This window comes from Protopterus annectens, chromosome 1.part0 (genome assembly GCF_019279795.1).
Source record: "Protopterus annectens isolate FY-2018-M chromosome 1.part0, PAN1.0, whole genome shotgun sequence".
Lineage (NCBI taxonomy): Eukaryota > Metazoa > Chordata > Ceratodontiformes > Protopteridae > Protopterus > Protopterus annectens.
In genome coordinates this window covers 1,424,075,846-1,424,096,443 of record NC_056725.1, presented here as the reverse complement: position 1 = coordinate 1,424,096,443, position 20,598 = coordinate 1,424,075,846, and the positions used below count along the sequence as shown (strand labels likewise).

At 44.3% G+C, this 20,598-nt stretch overlaps 1 protein-coding gene across 4 annotated transcripts in view; it reads right to left on the bottom strand.

Moving 5' to 3' along the window:
• Positions 1–20,598, bottom strand: part of LOC122798492 (synaptotagmin binding cytoplasmic RNA interacting protein) — a 1,585,553-nt gene that overhangs the window by 423,441 nt on the left and 1,141,514 nt on the right. For all 4 annotated transcript variants that reach the window (XM_044067491.1, XM_044067500.1, XM_044067509.1 and 1 more), the window contains exon 10: positions 2,473–2,594. In XM_044067491.1, coding sequence (XP_043923426.1) covers positions 2,473–2,594 — 122 coding nt within the window. The remainder of the gene's footprint in view (positions 1–2,472; positions 2,595–20,598) is intronic.

Sequence of the window (20,598 nt, the reverse complement as noted above, 5' to 3'; positions counted from 1 at the left end):
CCTGCAGGGAATCAATAGGAACTTTCCTGTAAAGATGATCCAAAAAAAAAAAAAACAACGCAGTGTGTGGGAAGTCCTGTAAAAGGACTGTTCTCAAAGCTAGAATGGACTGGCTGTCTCGATGGGACAGAATAGGCAGACTCAGGACCCAGGGCAGACAGTTGTGTGGATGGGGGGGGGGGGGACCAAGTGGGGCAAAGATGTCCCATATCTTCAGTCATGTGGATGGCTACCATGAAAGCAAAAACCCACAGGGAGGCCAGGACCACTGCAAGAGTCAAAATCACCTTCATGGAGAGATCAAGACTTTCCCATGACCCCTGCACAGATGTAGAAGTTAGAGGCAAGCTATCTAGTGCCAAAGCCCCAATGGGAAGGGATGACTGAAAGCCCCTGAATCGAACCCCTAATCCCTAGATCCACTGCCAAAGCTACAGCTCAGAGATCCCTCTGGTTCCAACAAAGCTGGCATCCGAGTTGACAAGGCCAAGCCTTTGTATTCAACCTAGATAATCCTGTCAGTCTTGGATTCAGTACTTCCAAAGCTGAGGGACTGATAAGAGTAGGTGTTACCAAAGGTATCTGGGCTGGTCCGAAACGCAAGTCTGATGGGAGACAGAGATGGGGGTACTCCAAACTGACTGAATTTGAGTCCTGATAAGCTTTCTTATTTTCCTGTCCACATCCGCTTCAGACAAGCTCCAAGTAGACTTGAAGGGTAAGGAGGTAGACAAAAGTCTAGAAACTCTACATGGAGTCTTCCTGCAAAAATGGAGAATGCAGTCTGGATGAGATCAATTCTGGAGAGAACTGAGGATGTCTAAGGGTAGGTGACTTAGCAGCCAAAGTTTTCAGATCTGAAGGAGTGAACAGATCAGAGGTCCAGAAAATTTTGGCTGGAGAAGCCAAAGTTGGAGGTGAGTAAAGACAGTGGTTAGGGGAATGTTTCCTTGGCTCCCTTGGCTTTTCTTTGGACCTCTCTCTCTATTCTCACCTTGAGGTTTCTCCACCTGTTTCTTAGCGGAAGCTCCAGATACTGAAGAGAAAAAGGCAACAGACCTTCAAGAACTGTTTCTGCACTAATTAGGGATTTGTGGTTGAAGCTGGTAGAAAATTTCACATGACACCTCAAGATATGACAGTGCAAGTACTTTGGAGTGGGCATCCAAGGGTATCTTGTGTCCACAAGACAGACAAAAAGGGACTATAATCCTAAACAAGAATAAAATAAGTATTACACACTAGAAAAAAAAAGTTTAGGCAAGTTTACCAGCAATGATAAATAAGATACTCCAGACTAATGGGAAAGTAACTACCATCAATGGTAAAAAAAAGACTACTAGAAAAACTAGTAGAAAAGAAAGGAGGAAAGGCTCGAGGCCTAGAGAAGCAAACTAAGGCAACCCCTACAACATACAAAGTTAAAGATACAAGGTGCTCTCTATTATGTATTTAACAGGGGAGGTAGGAAAAGCAGAAAAATGGTCAAAAACCTAGATATAGTGAAACAAAGCCAAACTTGAAAATCATTTGTCTCCCAAAATCTTAAGCCATGTCTGATCACTGTAGCAGAAAACAAGATATGGGGTAAACTGGGGCTTGGAAGAGGAGTACGGGTAAGGGGAAGGAGCTTGAGCTACAAATTAAAGTGTGAGAGGTGGTCGAAGTTGGATCTGAAGTCGGATCAGAAACCTAACAGTTGAGGAATGGACAAAAAAGTCATCAGATCCCATGTGCTGAGACTACTCTAACAATGAATTCAGTGAGGACATCTATCTTATTCTGCTACTAGAAAAACAACACACAAATACTGTATTAGCCTAAGCTATAATCTAACTATAGAACTAGATACAGAATGGGAAAAAAAGCTGAAAATCTATAGGACTCTAAACCTATCACAACCCTATACTATCCTAACATTACAAAATTACTACTGTGACTAGACTAACAGGTCTCGGAGAACACACCTGGAAAGAACAGTGAGTAAATGACACTGGAGTTAATTTAGGTAGAAAGAAGGAATTGTGGGGTAGGATGGGAGTCGGAGCCTTGGATCTAAAGCTGTGGAAGAAAGGTGCAGAGATCGGATCAGATAAGATCCAACAACCCAAATGTTTTATTGGATAGGATCTATTTTACACACTTCATGCAGTACTTAATGGGACCAGCTCTTACAGATAATCTCTGAGCATCTCGTATTAAGTGTAGGAAACTTTCTGTAAATATGAAAACTGTTTCTGAACTCTATGTTTAGTATACAATTTGTAAGTTTCTTATGTTGAAATCTTTAAATTTGTTAATATTGGTTTTCCTGGAGCTTTTCTCCTAGAGTCTCCACTGAAAAGGGCTTTCATATCCTGCTGGATTATCCCAGTCAACAAATGGAATGAATGAATGAAGGCATAATTAAACTATAATATTATGAAAATCAAAAAAGACTAAAATCTGCACGTGTATACCATTAATACCTACATCTGAGTCTTTGCAGCTTGTCTCTGAGCTTTACGTTCTTTCCTTTTTTGGTCTGGTGGCTTAGCAAAAACGATTTCAACATTTTCACCGCCTAAATCTGTTCCATTCATTTCTTCTAAAGCCTATAAAATTAAATGATTTATGAATATCCAAGAAACACAAATGAAATAATACTCATAACTAGGTTTTGTGCATCACTCTAACCTTGACATCTACAATATACAGTTTATCACCAGTCAATCATTTAGTGGTATAAATTAATTATACACTGCTCAAAGAAATGCAATCACACAAACCACATACCATAACACATGCTTGTCCCTGCAGATAACAGAATGACTCTGATAAAAAACTTGACATTTTAGAAATCCTGGCAGGAGAGTTGGCCAAATAAAGTTGTCCAGGAAATGACCTTCTGGGAAACATAAGGAAAAGAAAACAGTAGCAATTGCCATAAACAGCAATATATTTCTAGATAACCAACTCTGCTGCTAATTTTGCCACACAATCACTGAAGTGCGAGACAAAACTGAATGAAAAAGGCAAGGGGAACAGAAAAAAAGAAGCTGAGATGCAAGACAAAGAGAATGAGATGGCAATAAACTGACATGTACAAAAGATTACATGGGTGTTGCCTTTGATATGCTGAAATGAAAGGAGGACATGGTACAGCTAAAGGCAAGTTAATTAACACTGAAAGACAAGTGCTGTCCAACAATGTTCATAGACATGTAACAGACACAGTAGATACTTTCTCAACTATTAGTGTTTGAAACAATGGTAATATTTTGGAGTAAATGAACTGCAATTTACTGTCCCAGAAGCAACATACCACAGCATCATTACATTCCTTCTCTAATCCAAGCTACTGGAAACAAATCAACGTGTTTAAGCCTACAAATAAAACTACTAACTTGGTCAGTTTCCTTTTCACAAAACGAGAGAGGCTGTGTCTAGTATAATAAACAAGCCTGAAAAAGAACACTTGTGCAAGGAACTTATCATAAATATAGACATCAGAGTAAATTCACTGCTATAGTCCCTCAAATCTGAGAATCCTGCCTGCAGGTAAAACGACTGCCTAGCAAGGCTTCCAGAGCTTTACCTTCTACACAGGTCTTAGCTGAGGTCTTTCCATCACAACAATAGTAGTATAAAAGGCGCAATATCCAGTATCATCTTCTGATCTTCCTTCCCCCAGCAATAACAAGGGAGATGACCTGGGTGTCCAAATCCCAGTGGACCAGATGAACAGCACTGTTGTGTCCCAAGTCCACCCCAGATGTTCTCAATCTCGCTGTCCATGATTTATACACAGTCAAAAGGAGGTTTGCCTGGCAGGAAAATAAAAATAACAGGCAAGATACATGGGACTTGCCCATATGGCAAACCACTACTGGTCAAAATGGGGGTGGGAGATGGACTGCAACAGTGAACCAACTTTAACATCTACATTTCTGTTGGCTCCTAAAACAACCATACTATGGGTGGCATTCAGAGTTACCCATGTGTGCAGTGTGCACTTCCATAAGGCGCATACATATGACAATGAACAGCACTGCTGTGAATACGTGAATGCCTTCAAAAGTTTATGCAAATAAGCATATAATGAGATTTGCACAAGGAAATCTATGTAAATGTTATACAGATGACAAGGTAACAGGACATCTTTCCCACCTTTTACAGTTCAGATTCACATACTGTAACAGCTGCACACACTGCACAATGGGCACATAGGTTATTAAAAAACACCACTATTTCTAATTACTTTTCAATCATTGAAAATATTTGGTCCGTCTTGAGTTTTGTTCTTTGTGACACCTCTTTCCATGGTACTGCAACCTGGGGCATGGAGAAGTGCTTGGAACCTATGGAGCAGGCGTTACAGACAAAGATTAGTTGTGAAAAATCTTACCATAACCACAGATGTCCTTCTCTTCCATGCTGCAGTCTTCTTACTGCAGGGAATCCTCCGCCTCAGGCGACCAAAACATCTGGCTCCTTTGCACAAGCTTAAGCCTTATTGCTGCCAGGTGTGTGGGACGTCACATGCAGGGTCATAAACCATGAGCCTTAAATGTGATGTCTGCATGCCCAGACCTCAGAACTGACTGCCCAGTCGGTCAACAGTGTAAGGAATTCAAGGAAGATGCCATATAGACAGGGTAAATGCAATGAAGAGGGTAGGTGGGTGGGAAGGAATACTGCAACATGGAAGAGAAGGACATCTACGGTTATAGTAAGATTTTACACAACTAATCTATGTCCTACTCCCATGTTGCAGTATTCTTACTGTGGGAGAGTGATACAGCTCAAGACAAGGAAAGGGTGGTGGAAGAGGTTGCAGTTTCTAAGAATCCATGTAGGATTGCCCTTGCAAATCCTGCCCTGGCTCTGGAGACACAGTCCAATTTGTAATATTTGGTAAAGTTATGCACAGAGGACCATGTGGCTGCCTCAAGAACGGTGGCTGTGTCCAGACCTTTGAGGAAGGCTCCAGAAGAGGTCACAGCTCTTGTAGAATGTGCCTTAACATTATAATGCAAGTCTTTGCCATGGCAACAGTAGGAGAAGGAAATAGTTTTTCATATCCAGGAGAATACAGTTTGTTTGGATAAAGCCTTGCCCAGGGCCCTGGGGTGGAAGGACACACAGAGCTGATTGGACTTTCTAATGGCTTTGGTTTTGCCCAGACAGAATGTTAATTGTCTGTGAACATCAAGGGAGTGGAGTACACTCTCACTTTCATTCTGAGTGGAGGGAAAGAAGGTAGGTAAATGAATGGACTGAATGAGGGACAGCTCATTGACCACTTTGGGCATAAAGCAAGGATTGGTGCGAAGGGTCACTTTATCTTTGTGAAAGATTGAGAAGGGTGAGGATGCCATGAGTGCTTGATGTTCAGACACCCTCCTGGTTGAAGTAAGGGCTACTAATAGGACAGTTTTTATGTGCACATCTGCAGAGAAGCAGAGCTTGCTGGTTCAAAGGGAGCAATTGTGAGTTTCTCTAGTAAGTAGTTTAAGTCCCAAGAGGGTGGAAAAGGTTTCTTTGGTGGCCTGATGTGGAGAACCCCTTTTAAGAATAGTCTGACATCCAGCCTGGAAAGAAGAGGTGGATCCACAGGTAAGCAGGCAGAAAAGTACAGTTGTGTACCTACCATAAATGTAGATGTTACAGTGTATTCACTGTTGGTCATTACACTTGGGTTATCCTGCTGGCAGGCGACCTGCAGTCAGCCCGAGTTCCAAAGTCTTGGTCCGGCGTCGGTTGCTGTTGCTTCTTCCCGGACGTCAGTGCGCCAGGGGTATAAAAGTTGCAACAGACGCCATTTTCTTCAGTTTTTCTTGCCCAGATGTCAGGTGCCCCCAGATAGGAAAGCTGTAAAGATAATAAATATGCCAGAAAACCATGCATACAGTACTATAAACATTTCCTTCATCTACAAGCAAATACACCACATAGGTTGTAAAGAGTTGTGAAGTACAGAAAGGTCCCAGCAAAGAAAAGGGGGATGGTGGGTGGGTAACCTGGACTGCAACAGTGAATACACTCAAGCATCTACATTTATGGTAGGTACACAACTGTACTATGTTCATCGTGTTTCACTGTTGCAGTCATTACACTCGGGTAGAATCCCAAAGCTGAGGTTGGGTAGCTGGGTCTAAATTGGATTTGGCGAGGCTAACAAGCCCTGCAGAACTGCAGTGGCAAAGCCTGCTCTGGATTTAGAGTAGGGAGGTAAGTGGTAGTGCTTGGTGAAAGTGTGCACTGAGCTCCAGGTTGCAGCTTCTAAAATATCTTTGGTTGGTACTCCTCTGAGGAAGGCTGCTGAAGTGGCTGCTGATCTGGTAGAATGAGGCCTAACGCCCTTAGGTACTAATTTGCCATGTTGAGCATAACAGAAGCGGATGGAGTGTCCTACCCATTTGGAGATTGTCTGCTTTGTAATAGGCTTTCTGATCCTGCAGCATATGCTACAAACAGCTGCTCAGTTTTTCTGAAAGCTTTTGTTTTGTCCAAGTAGAATCGTAGCTGCCTGTGTATATCCAAAGCGTGCAGCAGTCTCTCCCCTTTATTCTGGGGATTTGGGTAAAAAGTAGGTAAATGGATGGTTTGGTTTAAAGCCACACTGGAGATCACTTTTGGCATGAATGTTGGGTTTGTGACAAGAGAAACCCTGTCTTGATGAAAAATGAGGAAAGGTTCCACAGCCATCAATGCCTGCAACTCTGAGACTTTTCTTGCTGAAGTTATTGCTAGGAGCAGAGCAGTCTTCCAGGACAGAAATTTTAGATCAGCTGTGCTGGCTGGTTCAAAAGGAGGCAGTGTGAGTTTTTCCAAAACAAAATTGAGGCCCCAAGTAGGTACTGGTGCTCTCCTTGGGGGTCTTATATTTTATGCCCCTCTGAGGTACTATCGTAGTAGAGGCTGTGAAAAAATAGGAGGATCCGTATTGTAATGAGATGAAATGGCAGAGACATGGATTTTAATAGATGAGAAAGATAGGCCTTTGTCCAACATCTCAGTTAGGTATTGCAAAATCTGAGGTATATTAGGGACAAGTGGTTCGAGCTCTTGTGCCTGGTTCCAAGCACAGAATCTCTTCCATTCTTCTGCATAAGATTTCCTAGTGCTGGGCCTCCTGGATTCTAAAACACCACCCATAACGGCTTTAGAGAGAGGTGCAGTCTGAGTGGCTACATTATCTGCCATTGCTGCCAGGTTTAATGTTCTGAGTTAACTGTGCAGAATCTGATTGTTTTGTTGTGTCAGAAGATGAGGTATTTCAGGTAGACCAAGGTGGGACTTGGGACAAACTCTTTAGGATTGGGTACCGGTGCTGGCGTGGCCAGTCTGGAGCAATCAGGATCATTTTTGGCCTCTGTCTGACTTAGTAGCACCTTGGTGAGAAGGGGCATCGGAGGGAAGGCATAGCCTGTCAGTCCTTTCCAGATGAATGAGAGAGCATCCACTTTCCATGCTTGAAAGTAATAAGTTGCTGTGCAAAATTTCTGTATTTGGTAATTGTGAGGGGAGGCAAAAAGATCTATGTCTGGGCGTCCCCATTTCTCTGTTATGCTGAACACTTGTGGATTTAGCTTCCATTCGTGAGGATCCATGAGATTTCTGCTTAGTTAGACTGCCAGTGTATTTTTTAATCCTGGCAGGAATTGTGCTTGCAGATGTACTTGGTAAGTCAGTGCTGTGTTCCACAAAGTCATGGCTAGTCTGCATAGGGGGTAGGAATGTGTGCCCCCTTGCTTATGTACCACATAACTGTGGTATTGTCCGTCTTTATTAATAGTTGTCCTGGATGTATTCGGTCCTTGAAGGCTGTGAGGGCATTCTGTACAGCTAGCATCTCTTTTTGATTGATGTGAAGATGCAGTTGTTCCTTGGGCCACGTGCCCTGAATACATTTTCCTGCCATATGTGCTCCCCAGGCATAATCCGATGCATCTGTTGTTATTGTCTGCCTGGCTGTGGGTAAAGTGAAAGGCTGTCCCTTGTTGTGGTGACAGGCCTGGGACCACCATCGAAACTCCTGTTGTAGGCAGGGAATTAAAGTTATGACTGCCTCCAGGCTGTGACAATGCTGAGTCCAAACACTTTTTAGATACCACTGTAATTTCCTCATATGCAGTTTTGAATATGGAATTAGTAGAATGCAGGATGCCATGAAACCCAGGGCCTGCAGGATTTTTCTTGCAGGGAGCTGAGCTTTTGTTGCCATCACTTGAAAGTAATGAGTCAGTTACCTTTTTCTGGTGTGAGATAAGCCATCTGGGCAGTTGTATTTAAGCTTGCACCCAGGAATATTATCTTTTGAGAGGGCACTAGTTTTGATTTCTTTTCATTTACTGTGTACCCTAGGCAAATTAGTAATCGTTTTACAAACGCCAGGTGCTTTAGAAGTATGTTCTTGCTCTCTGCTAGAATAAGGCAGTCGTCCAAGTAGGGATATATATGAATTCCTTTTTGTCTGCAAAATGCAATTACTGGTGCCAGGCATTTTGTGAAGACCCTGGGCGCAGTAGATAAGCCAAAGGGCAGTGCAGAGAATTGGTAATGCAATGAGCCTGCTATGAATCTGAGGTATCTTCTGCAAGATTGTCTGATTGGGACATGCAGGTATGCCTCTGAGGTCCAAAGTAACTAGCCAAGCCTCCTTGCCCAGCATGGGCAGAAGTTGTTGTAGTGTCAACATTTTGAATTTTGGAACATCCAGGAAAGTATTTAGGATTGACAGGTCCAGTATTGGACTCCAGGCTTTGTCCTTTCTGGGTACTAAGAAAAACCTTGAGTAAAATCCTTGCCCCTGTTCTTGCTGTGGAACTTTTTCAATAGCTCTCATGTCCATAAGAGTAGCAATCTGTTTTTGTGCCTCTGCCCATTGATTTTGTGGCAGGTCAGGCATACCTTTTGGTTTTGGAAGCATGTGGAAGTGGAACCTGTAACCCTGAGAAACAATGCTCAGCACCCATTGATCTTGGGTGATCATGTGACTTTTTTTTGAGAAAAGTGCTAGCTTTCCCCCTAGGGGAGCTGTCAACAAATAAGTGCTTGGCATTTGCAGAGGGAAGTCATTGGGACGGTTTTCTGTAAGGTTGTAATTTGTCTTCTCCTCCTTTGGGGGCTGTTGCACCCCATTGCTTAGGTCTGTAGGAGCCTTGGGGCGGAGATCTGCCTCTTGAGCGTCTGTATCTGCCTTTTTGCGGCCTGTCTGACACTGGAAAGGACCAATTTTTTGAAGGCCAGTTCCTGCTAAATCTAGGTGGCTGAACCTGCAAAAAATCTTTCACTGTCTGCATTGACTTTGCTTTATCCTCCATTTTCTTTAACACCTCTTCTGCCTTAACACCAAAGTATCATGCTGTAATGGAGAATCCAATAATTTTACTTTAACATGGTCAAGTAAACTTTGTTCTTTCAACCAAGCATGTCTACGAATAACAGAGCCTGTAACTGCGGCTCTACAAGAAGCCTGTAATGAGTCAAAACAACATTGCAGAGTATGCTTTCCCACTTGTTCAATAACATGCAATAAATCCTGCATTTCCTTACTGTCAGGACTTTTTGTATTTGAAACCATTTTCTGTTTTAACAATGACATGAGGTACTGTTGATATTTAAGCATGTGAAACTGACAGTTTAAAGCTCTTACAGCTAAAGTAGCAGAAGTGTAAACTTTTTTCCCTCATCTGTCCAGAGCTCTGGAATCCCTATCTGAGGGGACAAGAAATTTGGCAGTGGAAGCCTTAACCCCTTTAGGACCCTGGGAAATTGTTTCTGGGTCTGCAACGGGGTTTTTGTAAAGAAATTTATGAGAGTCAGGGACCCTGTAGTACCTGTCCGGCTTGACTGGTGCAGGGGGTAAAGAATCAGGGGACAGACTGGATTCAGAAAAAACATCATCTACAATATCAAGCACAGGGGGGATAGCCAGGGGCCTCTGCTGAGGCAATAAAAGGAAATCTCTGAGCCTTTTCTTGGATTCTGAATAATCCTGGCTCTCCCAATGGAAATGTTCCCTCATGGTGTGCAAGGTTTCCCCAAAAGAATAATCCTCAGGCGGTGAGGCTGAAGGTATGGGGACTCTTCTGTATCAGAATCCTCATAGGGAGGGAGAGAATATCCCTGATCAGAAGAGGAATCAGAGGAAATGGAAACCTGATCAGAGGAATCATAATCAGTGTCTTGCCTAGGCCTTTTGTCAGGAGGGGATGGGAACCCCTGATTAAAGTAATAAGGTCTTCGGCCATTTTAAGCATCTGTTTCTTTGGCATGGATGACTGTTCTGGAGAATGCTGTACTTGTTTCCTTGTATTTAATGGTGTTTTTGACTTTGCCTTTGCTGCTGTAGTAGTCTTAATTGTAAGCTGTGAAGGTCTGAAAACGCCCTCAGAAGCCGATGCCTGCTCAGCAGCTCCGGACCCATCTGAGGGTATAGTTTCAGTAGGCCCAATACCTTGAGTTTCCACAGACCTCTGTGTCTCCACGTGGCTGTCTGTTACGGCCTGTGGCTTTCAGGTAGCGGGTGTCAGGGGCTGCGAAAGTGCCTCACTGAGAACCGGCGACTGGCCTAGAAGAGGCTTTGTCGTCGGTTTTGGACCTCGGATGCCTGTCCTTTTGTTTTGTCTTTGCGTTTTTTGTAAATACCAGTCATCGGTTGTTCCGACGGCATTATGTAATTAAACCTTCGGCCAAAATAATGTAAAGCAAAATCAAACCGACGTTTAATAGTGCGTTTATTGAATCTAGCACAAAACCGACAACTAGTAACGTCGTGGTCAGGGCCTAGGCAAGGAATACAGTAAGAGTGAAAATCCTTATGAGGTATTTGCTTCCCACAATTATTAACTTTTACTTACATTGGTCTGGAGTAAGGAAAAGTTTCCCCAACGGGGTACTTAGCTTTATTGAAGACTTCGGTTCTGAAACTCAATTTTGAAAATCTCAGTAGTCAGCCGATCGGCACTTGCAAACTACTTTTGCTTCGGGCACCGAGCAGCAAGAAAGGCTGAAGAAAATGGCGTCGGTTGCAACTTTTATACCCCTGGCGCACTGACGTCAGGGAAGAAGCCACAGCAACTGACGCCGGACCAAGACTTTGGAACTTGGGCCGACTGCAGGTCGCATGCCAGCAGTATAACCCAAGTGTAATGACTGCAACAGTGAAACACGATGAACATCAGCAGAGAAGTGTACATTCACTAAAGAATATGAAAGCTCTGATTTTATGAGCTCACACAGAGGCTAGGAGTAGTGGAACATCAGCTTGGAAGGGGTCCTTTTGCCTTTGGAGAACCTTATCCATTTGGAAACGTAGGATCTCCTGGTAATAGGTTTCCTGGCCTCCTGCAGGATGGATAGCACATCCTCTGAGTAGCTGTGTCTGAAGGGAATCAAAAATTTATCACCCAGAGAGTGAAGCAGAGCATCTCCAGGTATGGGTGAATGAGAGATTCCTTCTGCTGTGTGAGCAGGTCCACTTTGTGAGACAACTTGTGGTGACTGCCCTTGGCGAGAGATTGAAGGGGGAACTACTGCTGCCTTGGCCAATAGGGAGTCACCAGCAAGATTTTTGGCTTGTCCCTTTGGATCTTTAGAAGGACTTTCTGAATGAGGAGGAAGGCATTAAGGAACAGTCTCCTCCATGAGATGGAGAAGGTACCCACTTCTCCAGGCTAGTGGGGAGGAATCCTGAAGCAGAACAGCTGTACAGAATAGTTGTGTAAAATCTTACCATAACCATAGATGTCCTTCTCTTCCATGTTGTAGTATTCTTAGTGTGGGCTTCCCCGCCTCAGAGTACCAGAACGTCAGCTCCCACACAAAAGCTTAAGCCTGGTTGCTGTAGGTGTGTGGGACGTCACACGTAGGGACATAAACCAGGGACCTTAATGTGACATCTACACGCACAGACCTTAGAACTTGAAGGCCAGACAGACGGTCCTAAAGAGAGTAACAAGTGATGTCAGCCAGTAGTGTCAAGTGTCATATGCTGGCTAGTCTGCCCTTGGTGAAGGGTAGAACTTCCTAGTGCCTAAGAATTAAGTCCATGGTTCAAACTAAATATAGGAGGGGGTGGAGGGAGGGAAGGAATACTGCAACATGGAAAAGGACATCTATGGTTACGGTAAGATTTTATACAAGTAAATAAAAATAAGTGGTCAATGTGCCCAAACTCTCACTGGTAAACTCAAAAGACAGGCACAGCAGATCAACAAGGTTCGTGGAGTGAAAATAAACATCTCTTGCTAATCTGCTGTGCCTGTCTCAAGATTTTATATAACTATTCTATGGTCCTGCTATTCCTATGTTGCAGTATTCTTAGTGTGGCAGAGTACCACACCGTAATTGGAAGCAAGGGTGGAGGAAGAAGTGGAAGACTCCAGAAATCTGTGCAGGATTGCTCCAGTGAAGCCTGCCCTGGCTCTGGAGACGTAGTTCAATTTGTAATGTTTGGTGAAGGTGTGAATTATGGACCAGGTGGCTGCTTCCAGAACAGATGCTGAGTCCATCCCTTTGAGGAAGGCTTTGGAAGTAGCCATGTCTCTGGTGGAGTGAGCTACATCCCCTGGGGTAAGTGCTTGCCATGGTGAGAATAGCAGAAGAACATGGGTTTTCTGATCCAACATGAAATAGTTTGTTTGGATACTGCCTTGCCCAGAGCCCTGGGATGGAAGGAGACAAATAGTTGGGTTAGATTTTTGGAAGGACTTAGTTTGTTCTAGGACTCTAGGTAGAATCCAAGTTGTCTGTGTACATCCGGAGAATGGAGAATCCTCTCACCACTGTTAGCTGGAGAGGGGAAGAAGGTAGAAAGGTGAATGGATTGATTTAAGGACAGTTCGTTGACCACTTTAGGCATGAAGGAAGGGTTAGTGTGTAGGGTCACCCTATCCTTGTGAAAGGTAGTGTGTGTGTGTGTGTGTGTGTGGGGGGGGCAAGCCATGAGGGCCTGTAACTCTGACAATCCCCGAGCAGAAGTAATGGCCACCAGCATTACAGTCTTCCATGTACACATCTGTAAAGTAGCAGTGAAGCTAGTTGGCTCAAAAGGGGCCAGTGTTAGTTTTCCAGAACAAAGTTGAGGTCCCAGAGTGGTGGGATAGGTGTTCTAGATGGTCTGATGTGCAAGACCCCACTCAGGAAAAGTTTTACATCCAGCCTGGATAGCAAAGGGGATCTAGAGGCAGGCAAGCTGAAATGGCTGAAAGGTGGACTTTTACAGAAGAGTAGGAAAGGCCATCCTTAATGAGTTCACACACATAAGCAAGGACTAGGGATGGGTCTGCATGGCCGGGGTCCCTGTCCTTATGTAGACACCATTTGGAGAATTTCTCTCATTTTGATAAATATGATTTCCTAGTAGCAGGTTTCCTGGCCTCCCTCAGGACTGTAAGCACGTCCCCTGAGTAGTGGTGTCTAAAAGGTATTAGAAGTTTATCACCCAGAGTGTTAGGCCTAACATCTGTTGGTGTGGGTGAATTAAAGTTTCCTTTTGTTGTGTTGGTCCACCCTGTGGCGATTGCCCTTGTATAATGAGAGAAGCAGGGGGAACCAGTGTTGCCTTGGCCAGTAGGAAATCACCAGCAAGATTTTTGGGTTGTCCTTCCTGACTTTCAGTAGGACCTTTTGGATTAGTGGGAAGGGTGGAAAAGTATATGGAAACAGTCCCTTCCATGGAATGCCGAAGGCATCCACCCTCCAGGCAAGTGGAGAGTGATCCTTGGTGCAGAATTTGTTCAATTGTCTGTTCTGGGGGCAGGCAAACAGATCCACTTGAGGTGTGCCCCATTGCTGGACAATGTCTAGAAAGGTCACCCTGTTCAACATCCACTCTTGCTGTAGAGAGGATATTCTGCTGAGAATATCTGCTTGTTTGTTGTCCTGAAAAGGGATGTATCAGGCCTGCAGGATCAGGTTGTGACTGGAGGCGAGGTCCCATATTTGTAGAGTAATCCTGCAAAGGAGGTAAGCTCTGGTCCCTCCTTGTTTGTTGAGATACCACATTACTGTGGTGTTGTCTGTGAATATTTGAAGGGGGCCAGGTTGGAAAATAAGAAAAGCCTCCAGAGCCAGAAGGACTGCAGTCATTTCCCTCACACTGATATGCTTCTTTTGAAGGGTAGGTTTCCATGCCTCTGGTACCCTGAAATCTTTGCAGGTGGCTCCCCACCCTAGGTCTGATGCATCTGCATGCATAAGTTGGGTTGGGGAGGGAATTTGAAGTGGTAGTCCTGGGTTGTGAAGGATTTGTTGAATCCACCACCTTAGTTCTGTTTTGAGGCAGATCAGAATGGGAATTAGTTACCCTAGGGAGTGTGGGATTTATGTCCACATGTTTTTCAGGTACCACTGGAGCTTATGCATGTGCATTTTTGCTAAGGGAAGCATAGGAATGGGTGGCTGTCATCACCCTCAGGAGTTGCAGGATTTGTCTTGCCAATACCTGGGGAGTTAGTAAAAGGTTTTGGAAGTGACTAGTGAAGGACAGGACTTTGTCCTGGGGAAGGAAAGCCCGTATCAGGTCTGTCCTGATCCTATTGCCCAGAAAGATTTTGTCTTGCTGTGGGAGTAAGGAGGATTTAAGTTCAGGGTGAAACCCAGGTTTTGTAGAAGGGAGGTGGTGAACCTGAAATGAGTTTGGATGAGGTCTTCTGTATCTTCTAGGAGGAGAATGTTGCTGAGATATGGATAGATTTGAACACCTTTGGTCCTGCAGTAGACGATGGCCGGGGCTAGGCATTGTGAAAACCCTGTGTGCAGTAGACAAACTAAAGGGCAAGGCTGTAAACTGAAAATGAGAGCAGGGCTCAGTAAAAGGTAAGAATTTCCTGTTGGAAGGTTTTATGGGAATATGGTGATAAGCCTCCTTTAGATCTAGTGTGACCACGTAGGCCGGGTTGGTATTAAAGGGAGAAGAGTTGGAAGGGATAGCATTCTGAAAGATGGTACTTTTAGGAATTGCTTTAGGAAGGATAGATCTAGTATTGGTCCTCCAAGGCCCATCTTTTATTGGGACCAGAAAGAGTAGAGTAAAATCCTCTTCCTTCTTGCCCTGGAGGAGCAGGTTCTATTGTTCCTAATTTTTGGAGGTGTAATAGAATGAGAGGAAAGAGGTGAATTTGATTTTTGGGTGGAAAGGGAATGGGCCCTGGGACGGGTTTTTCCTTCCAAGAAAGGAGGCATCCAATTTGAATGGCAGTCAGTATCCAGTGATCTGATGCAATTTGTTTCCAAAAGGGAGGCAGTGGGGTAGGCAGGATGACAAAGGTAGATGGCCAAGGCATGCATCGCTGGGTGCACTTCTATCCCAAAAAGGCCATCTTGGAGTAGGTTCAGAGGAAGCAAGTCTGCAGCAAGTTTGCCTCCTGGTTCCCTTCCTGTCCCTGGTAGAGGAGGGGGTGCCGGAGGAAGAATTTCTCATGACAAAAGAAGTTTTTGCAGGATAATCCCTGTAATACTTAATACACAAGCAAATGTATGATGCCCTGCAGTTCCTTACTTTTCCCCTGCAGTTTTTTAAAAAGTTCTGCAGATTGTTTGCCAAACAAAAGGTTATGGTCTAATGGGGCATCCATAATTTTAGATGTGAAATCCTCGGAGTGGTTGTAGGCAAAGTCAAAAGTATCTGCGGAGAACTGAAGCAGAAGCTGCAGACCTTGCAGAGCCTCTGCGGCATCATAACTGCACCTAAAGGAATATCTGGCTGCCTGAGAAGCCAGTGATAGTTTAGATGCTATGTCAGACTTGGTAGGGCAGTCATAGGTGACAGCCAAGAGATTGGAGGCTTGTGAAACTACGTCGAGGGCATACTTTACCATGTGTGTTTGGTAACAGATAGCTCGGAAGGCCAGGGTGGATGAGGTGTACACTTTTTCCCCAATCCTGTCCATGCTTTTGCTATCCTTAGTGAGCAGAAGAGATGCTGAAGGAAATCCGTCTGGACTGCTTGTCAGGTGAGACAGCAATAACTCCAGGGCCTGCTAGGGGAGGCTTAACTAATAATTTTTGGTCATCAGGGACTTTATAAAACCTGCCCGGTCTCTTAGGAGCAGATATCTGAGAGTCTGGATTCAGAGGTAAAAGCATCCAGATAGGCCGGTAAGACAAGTGGGCATGGGTGATGGGGAGGGTGATTCCACTTGAAGGAGTTCAAAATACCTCCTCGAGGTGTCAGTCATCTGGGTAGTGTCCCATTTGAAGTATTCTTTCATATTTGTTATTGTTTTCTCAAAAGTAATATCCTCTGGTGGGAAGTTGCCTTCAATGGATTCCTCATCTTGGAATAATATTCCAGAGGAGAGGCAATTTGTGAGGCATAAGAAATAGCCATTAGAAGATGAGTACTAAAGTTCTAAATCCTCCTCTCCTTCTTGGGTAGTAGGCAAGGGGAGAGAAGTGGCACAGGCAGGCTTAGGACTAAGCACTGGAATAGTGGAGGGAGAAGAGGTTGTGGGCCTAAGAGCCATAAAGGCCTGCATCAAGGAATTAGTAAATGATTGCCAGTCTGAGACACCTTCTGGGGTAGGAGTCAGGTGTTTGGTTTTTTTTGTTTTCGTTTAGAAGGCTTAGGTCCGGGAGAAAGCCTGGATTCTGGGGCCTGAGCTTCAAGTAATGGCATCTCTGTCGGTAGTCCATCTGTTTCTGGTCTCCCCTCGACATCGGTAGGGACCGACGTCTGTACCGTCTCAGAAAACGCGCAGGCCGTATCTTCTGCAGTGGAGTCCTCTGTGACAGCTGTCGAAGCTGACGGTTCAACTGGACATCCCTCAACCCCCAGATCGGAAGCTGTCTGGATGTCCGATGGTGGAGGTAACGGAGGTAGGCCTGGAAACTTTGGCCTTTTTCCGTGGTGGTTCAGTCGGAAAGGCAGATTCGGGATGCATCCTGAGTGCAAGCTTTTTGAGATGTTGGTTCTCTAAATATAAGTTGAGGGTGGCCAGATGGCTACGAAGTATCTGCGGAAAGTGCAGTTGTGTACACTTACCATAAATGGAGATGTTTGAGTGTATTCACTGTTGCAGTCATTGCATTTGGGTAATCTGCTGGCAGGTTGCCATCGGTCGGCCTGAATTCCAAAAAAAAAAAAAAAAAAATACACACACACACATCAATATAAACTTTACCTTCATCTACAAGCAAATACACCACATAGGTTGTAGAAGATGGAGAAGGAAAGATAAACTCCAGAATGACTGGGGGATGGCGGGTGGGTAACCTGGACTGCAACAGTGAATACACTCGAACATCTACATTTATGGTAAGTGTACACAACTGTACTATGTTCTTCGTGTTTCACTGTTGCAGTCATTACATTTGGGTAGAATCCCAAAGCTATGGTTGGGAGGCTGGAGCTAAACAGCATTAGGTGCGGCTATAAGGCCCTGCAGAACTGCAGTGGCAAAGCCTGCCCTGAACTTGAGAATAGAGGCAAATGATAATGCTTAGTAAAGGTGTGAACAGAACTCCAAGTAGCAGCTCTAGAATGTCTTTGGTTGGTACTCCTCTGAGAAAGGCTGCTGAAGTAGCTGCAGCTCTGGAGGAATGAGACCTAATGCCCTTGGGCACAGGTTTTCCATGGTGCAAGTAGCAGATACGGATGCAGTGGCTTATCCACTTTGAAATTGTCTGCTTTGTAATAGCCTTTCTTTCTGAACCTAGTCACTAGTAATTGCTCAGTTTTTCTTAGAGCTTTAGTTCTGCTCAAGTAGAATCTTAGCTGTCTGTGTACGTCCAAGGAATGCAGAATTCTCTCCCCCTTATTCTGCTGATTTGGATAAAAGGTTGGCAGATGAATTGTTTGGTTATGAGCCACACTGGAAACCACCTTTGGCATAAATGTAGGATTTGTCCTCAGAGACACCCTGTCTGGGTAAAATATGATAAAAGCCTCTACAGCCATGAGGGCCTGTAGCTCTGAAACTCTTCTTGCTGAAGTAATTGCTAGTAGCAGAGCTGTTTTCCATAAGATCTTTATATCAGCAGTAGCAGCTGGTTCAAATGGAGGTAGGGTGAGCTTTTCCAATACATAATTGAGGTCCCATGCAGGTAAAGGTGATCTTCTAGGAGGTCTTAAATTTTTGGCTCCTCCAAGATACTGCTTTAGTAAAGGATGAGAAAAGATTGGTGGCTCTGTATTGTAATGAGCCGAAATGGCAGAGGCATGGATTTTAACTGATGAGAAAGATGGGCTTTTCTCAAGCATCTCAGTCAAGTATTGTAATATCTGAGGAATATTTGGTTCTGCTGTATCAGTTCATTGTGCTCGATTCCATGCACAGACTCTCTTCCATTTATCAGCATAAGATTTTCTAGTACTAGGCCTTCTGGCTTCCAAAATGACATCCATCACAGCTTTACTGAGAGGAGTTGCTTGTATAACTACATGATCTGCAATGCCGCCAGGTTCAGTGTCTGGAGTTGATTGTGCAGGATCTGACTGCTTTGCTGGGACAGTAGTTGAGGTCTTTGAAGTAAGGTCCAAGCTGGGTATTGAGACAAGTTCCTTAGGAATGGGTACCAGTATTGGCGGAGCCAGTCTGGGGGCAATTAGTATCATCTTTGGATTCTCTTGACTGACTTTTAGGAGAACCTTGGGAAGAAGAGGCAGAGGAAGAAAGGTGTAAACTGAGGTTTTTCCAACTGAAGAATAGGGTGTCCACTTTCCATGCTTGTCTGTGAAAAGTCCTTGTGCAGAATCTTTTCAATGGACAATTTTGAGGAGAGGCAAACAGATCTATGTCTGGGCTCACCCATTTCTCTGTTATCATGCTGAAGACTTGTGGATTTAGTTTCCACTCGTGAGGGTCCATAAGGTTTCTGCTTAAATCGTCTGCCAGAGTATTTTGCTTTCCTGGCAGGAACTGAGCATGAAGATGTATTTGGTAGGTCAAAGCTGTGTCCCACAGTGCCATGGCTAATCTGTAAAGGGGGTATGAGAGTGTGCCCCCTTGCTCGTTAATATACCACATGACAATGGTGTTGTCAGTCCTTATCAGTAGATGTCCTGGATGAAGTAAGTCCTTGAAGGCTGTTAGGCCATTTTGAACAGCTAGCATCTCTTTCTGGTTGATATGCAGATACACTTGTTTTGGGTTCCATATACCCTGAATGCATCTTCCTGCCATGTGGGCCCCCCCAGGCATAATCTGATGTGTCTGTTGTTAAAGTTTGGCTGGCAGGGGGTAGAGTGAAGGTCCGTCCCATGTTTTGGTGATATGCCTTTTCCCACCATAGAAACTTCTGTTGTAGGCAGGGTATGAGAGGAAAAAGTTATGTACCTACCATAACGTTCCATGTTAGTTTTCTTCTCGCCTTCTTTCTTGCTGGTTGGTGTTCGGAGCCAATCCTCGGCTCCGACTCTGCCATCTTCAAAAGCTCGAGAGCTGCTTACTGGCTCGAGGCCACCCTATATCCCATGATGCCTGGCGCTAGATACCCAGATCACGTTTGGTAAGTCTAACTGCAGACATAAGAAAGGAATCCTATCTACGAATGCATAAATTCTATTGGAGAGACTACTAGTCAGAAAGGAATAGCCAGAGAAGACTCAGCCAGTGAAAAATCAAGAGGAACTCTTCTCGGTCCACTAGGATACGGGGATGGAGGGCGGGACGCAAGAAAGAAGGCAAGAAAAAGACAACTAACATGGAACGTTATGGTAGATACATAACTTCTTTATGTTAAGTTGTCTATCTCGCCTTCATTCTTGCTGGTTGGGACAGTGTCCCTAGCACCTAAAATCTTGGGTGGCTCATCGGAACAAACTCTTCAGAACAGTGGAACCACAATCAGTTCTGCTCCAGGAAACCACATCCAGCTTATAATGCAAAATGAAAGTATGTGGGTTGGCCCACGTAGCCGCAGCACAAACCGATTCCATGGGCAACCTTGCCTGAAAGGCCACCAAAGTGGCTAAAGCTCTGGTGGAATGACCTTTTGGTTTAACTGGCAATTATTTATTCCTCAGTTGATAGATAAATGTGATGATAGTAGTCAACCACCTGGATAAGGTTACTTTGGAGACTGGAAGACCTTGTTTACCCACAGCATAAGACAGGAAGAGTTGGTCCGATTTTCTAATGTCCTTAGTTCTATGCAAATAAAAGCGTAGTTGCCTGTGAACATCTAACTGATGCAATTTATATTCCGCCCTGTTGGAGTGGTTAGGAAAAAACACAGGAAGGTCTATAGACTGATTCAAGTTACTCTCTGAAGAGACCTTAGGAAGGAAGGATTAGTCCTGAGAGAAACTCTGTCATTGTGGAACACTAGGTACGAAGGACGGCTACAAAGAGCCTGAAGTTCTGAAACTCTTCTGGCTGAAGTAATAGCTACCAGAAAAAGGGTTTTCCAAGATAAAAACTTCAAGGAACAAGAAGCTGCAGGTTCGAAAGGGGGCAAAATTAGATAAGCTAAAATCAAATTTAGATCCCACAGTGGTGGAGGATCTCTCACTGGGGGCCTGAGCAGAGTGGTCCCTTTGAGAAAGGCTTTACATAGCTTATGAGACATATTGTCCGAACGGCCAATGTGAAAATTTGAAATTGCAGCTAACTGAACTCTAATTGTAGCGGAAGTGGACCCAGCATGGAAGAGTTCCGCAAGAAA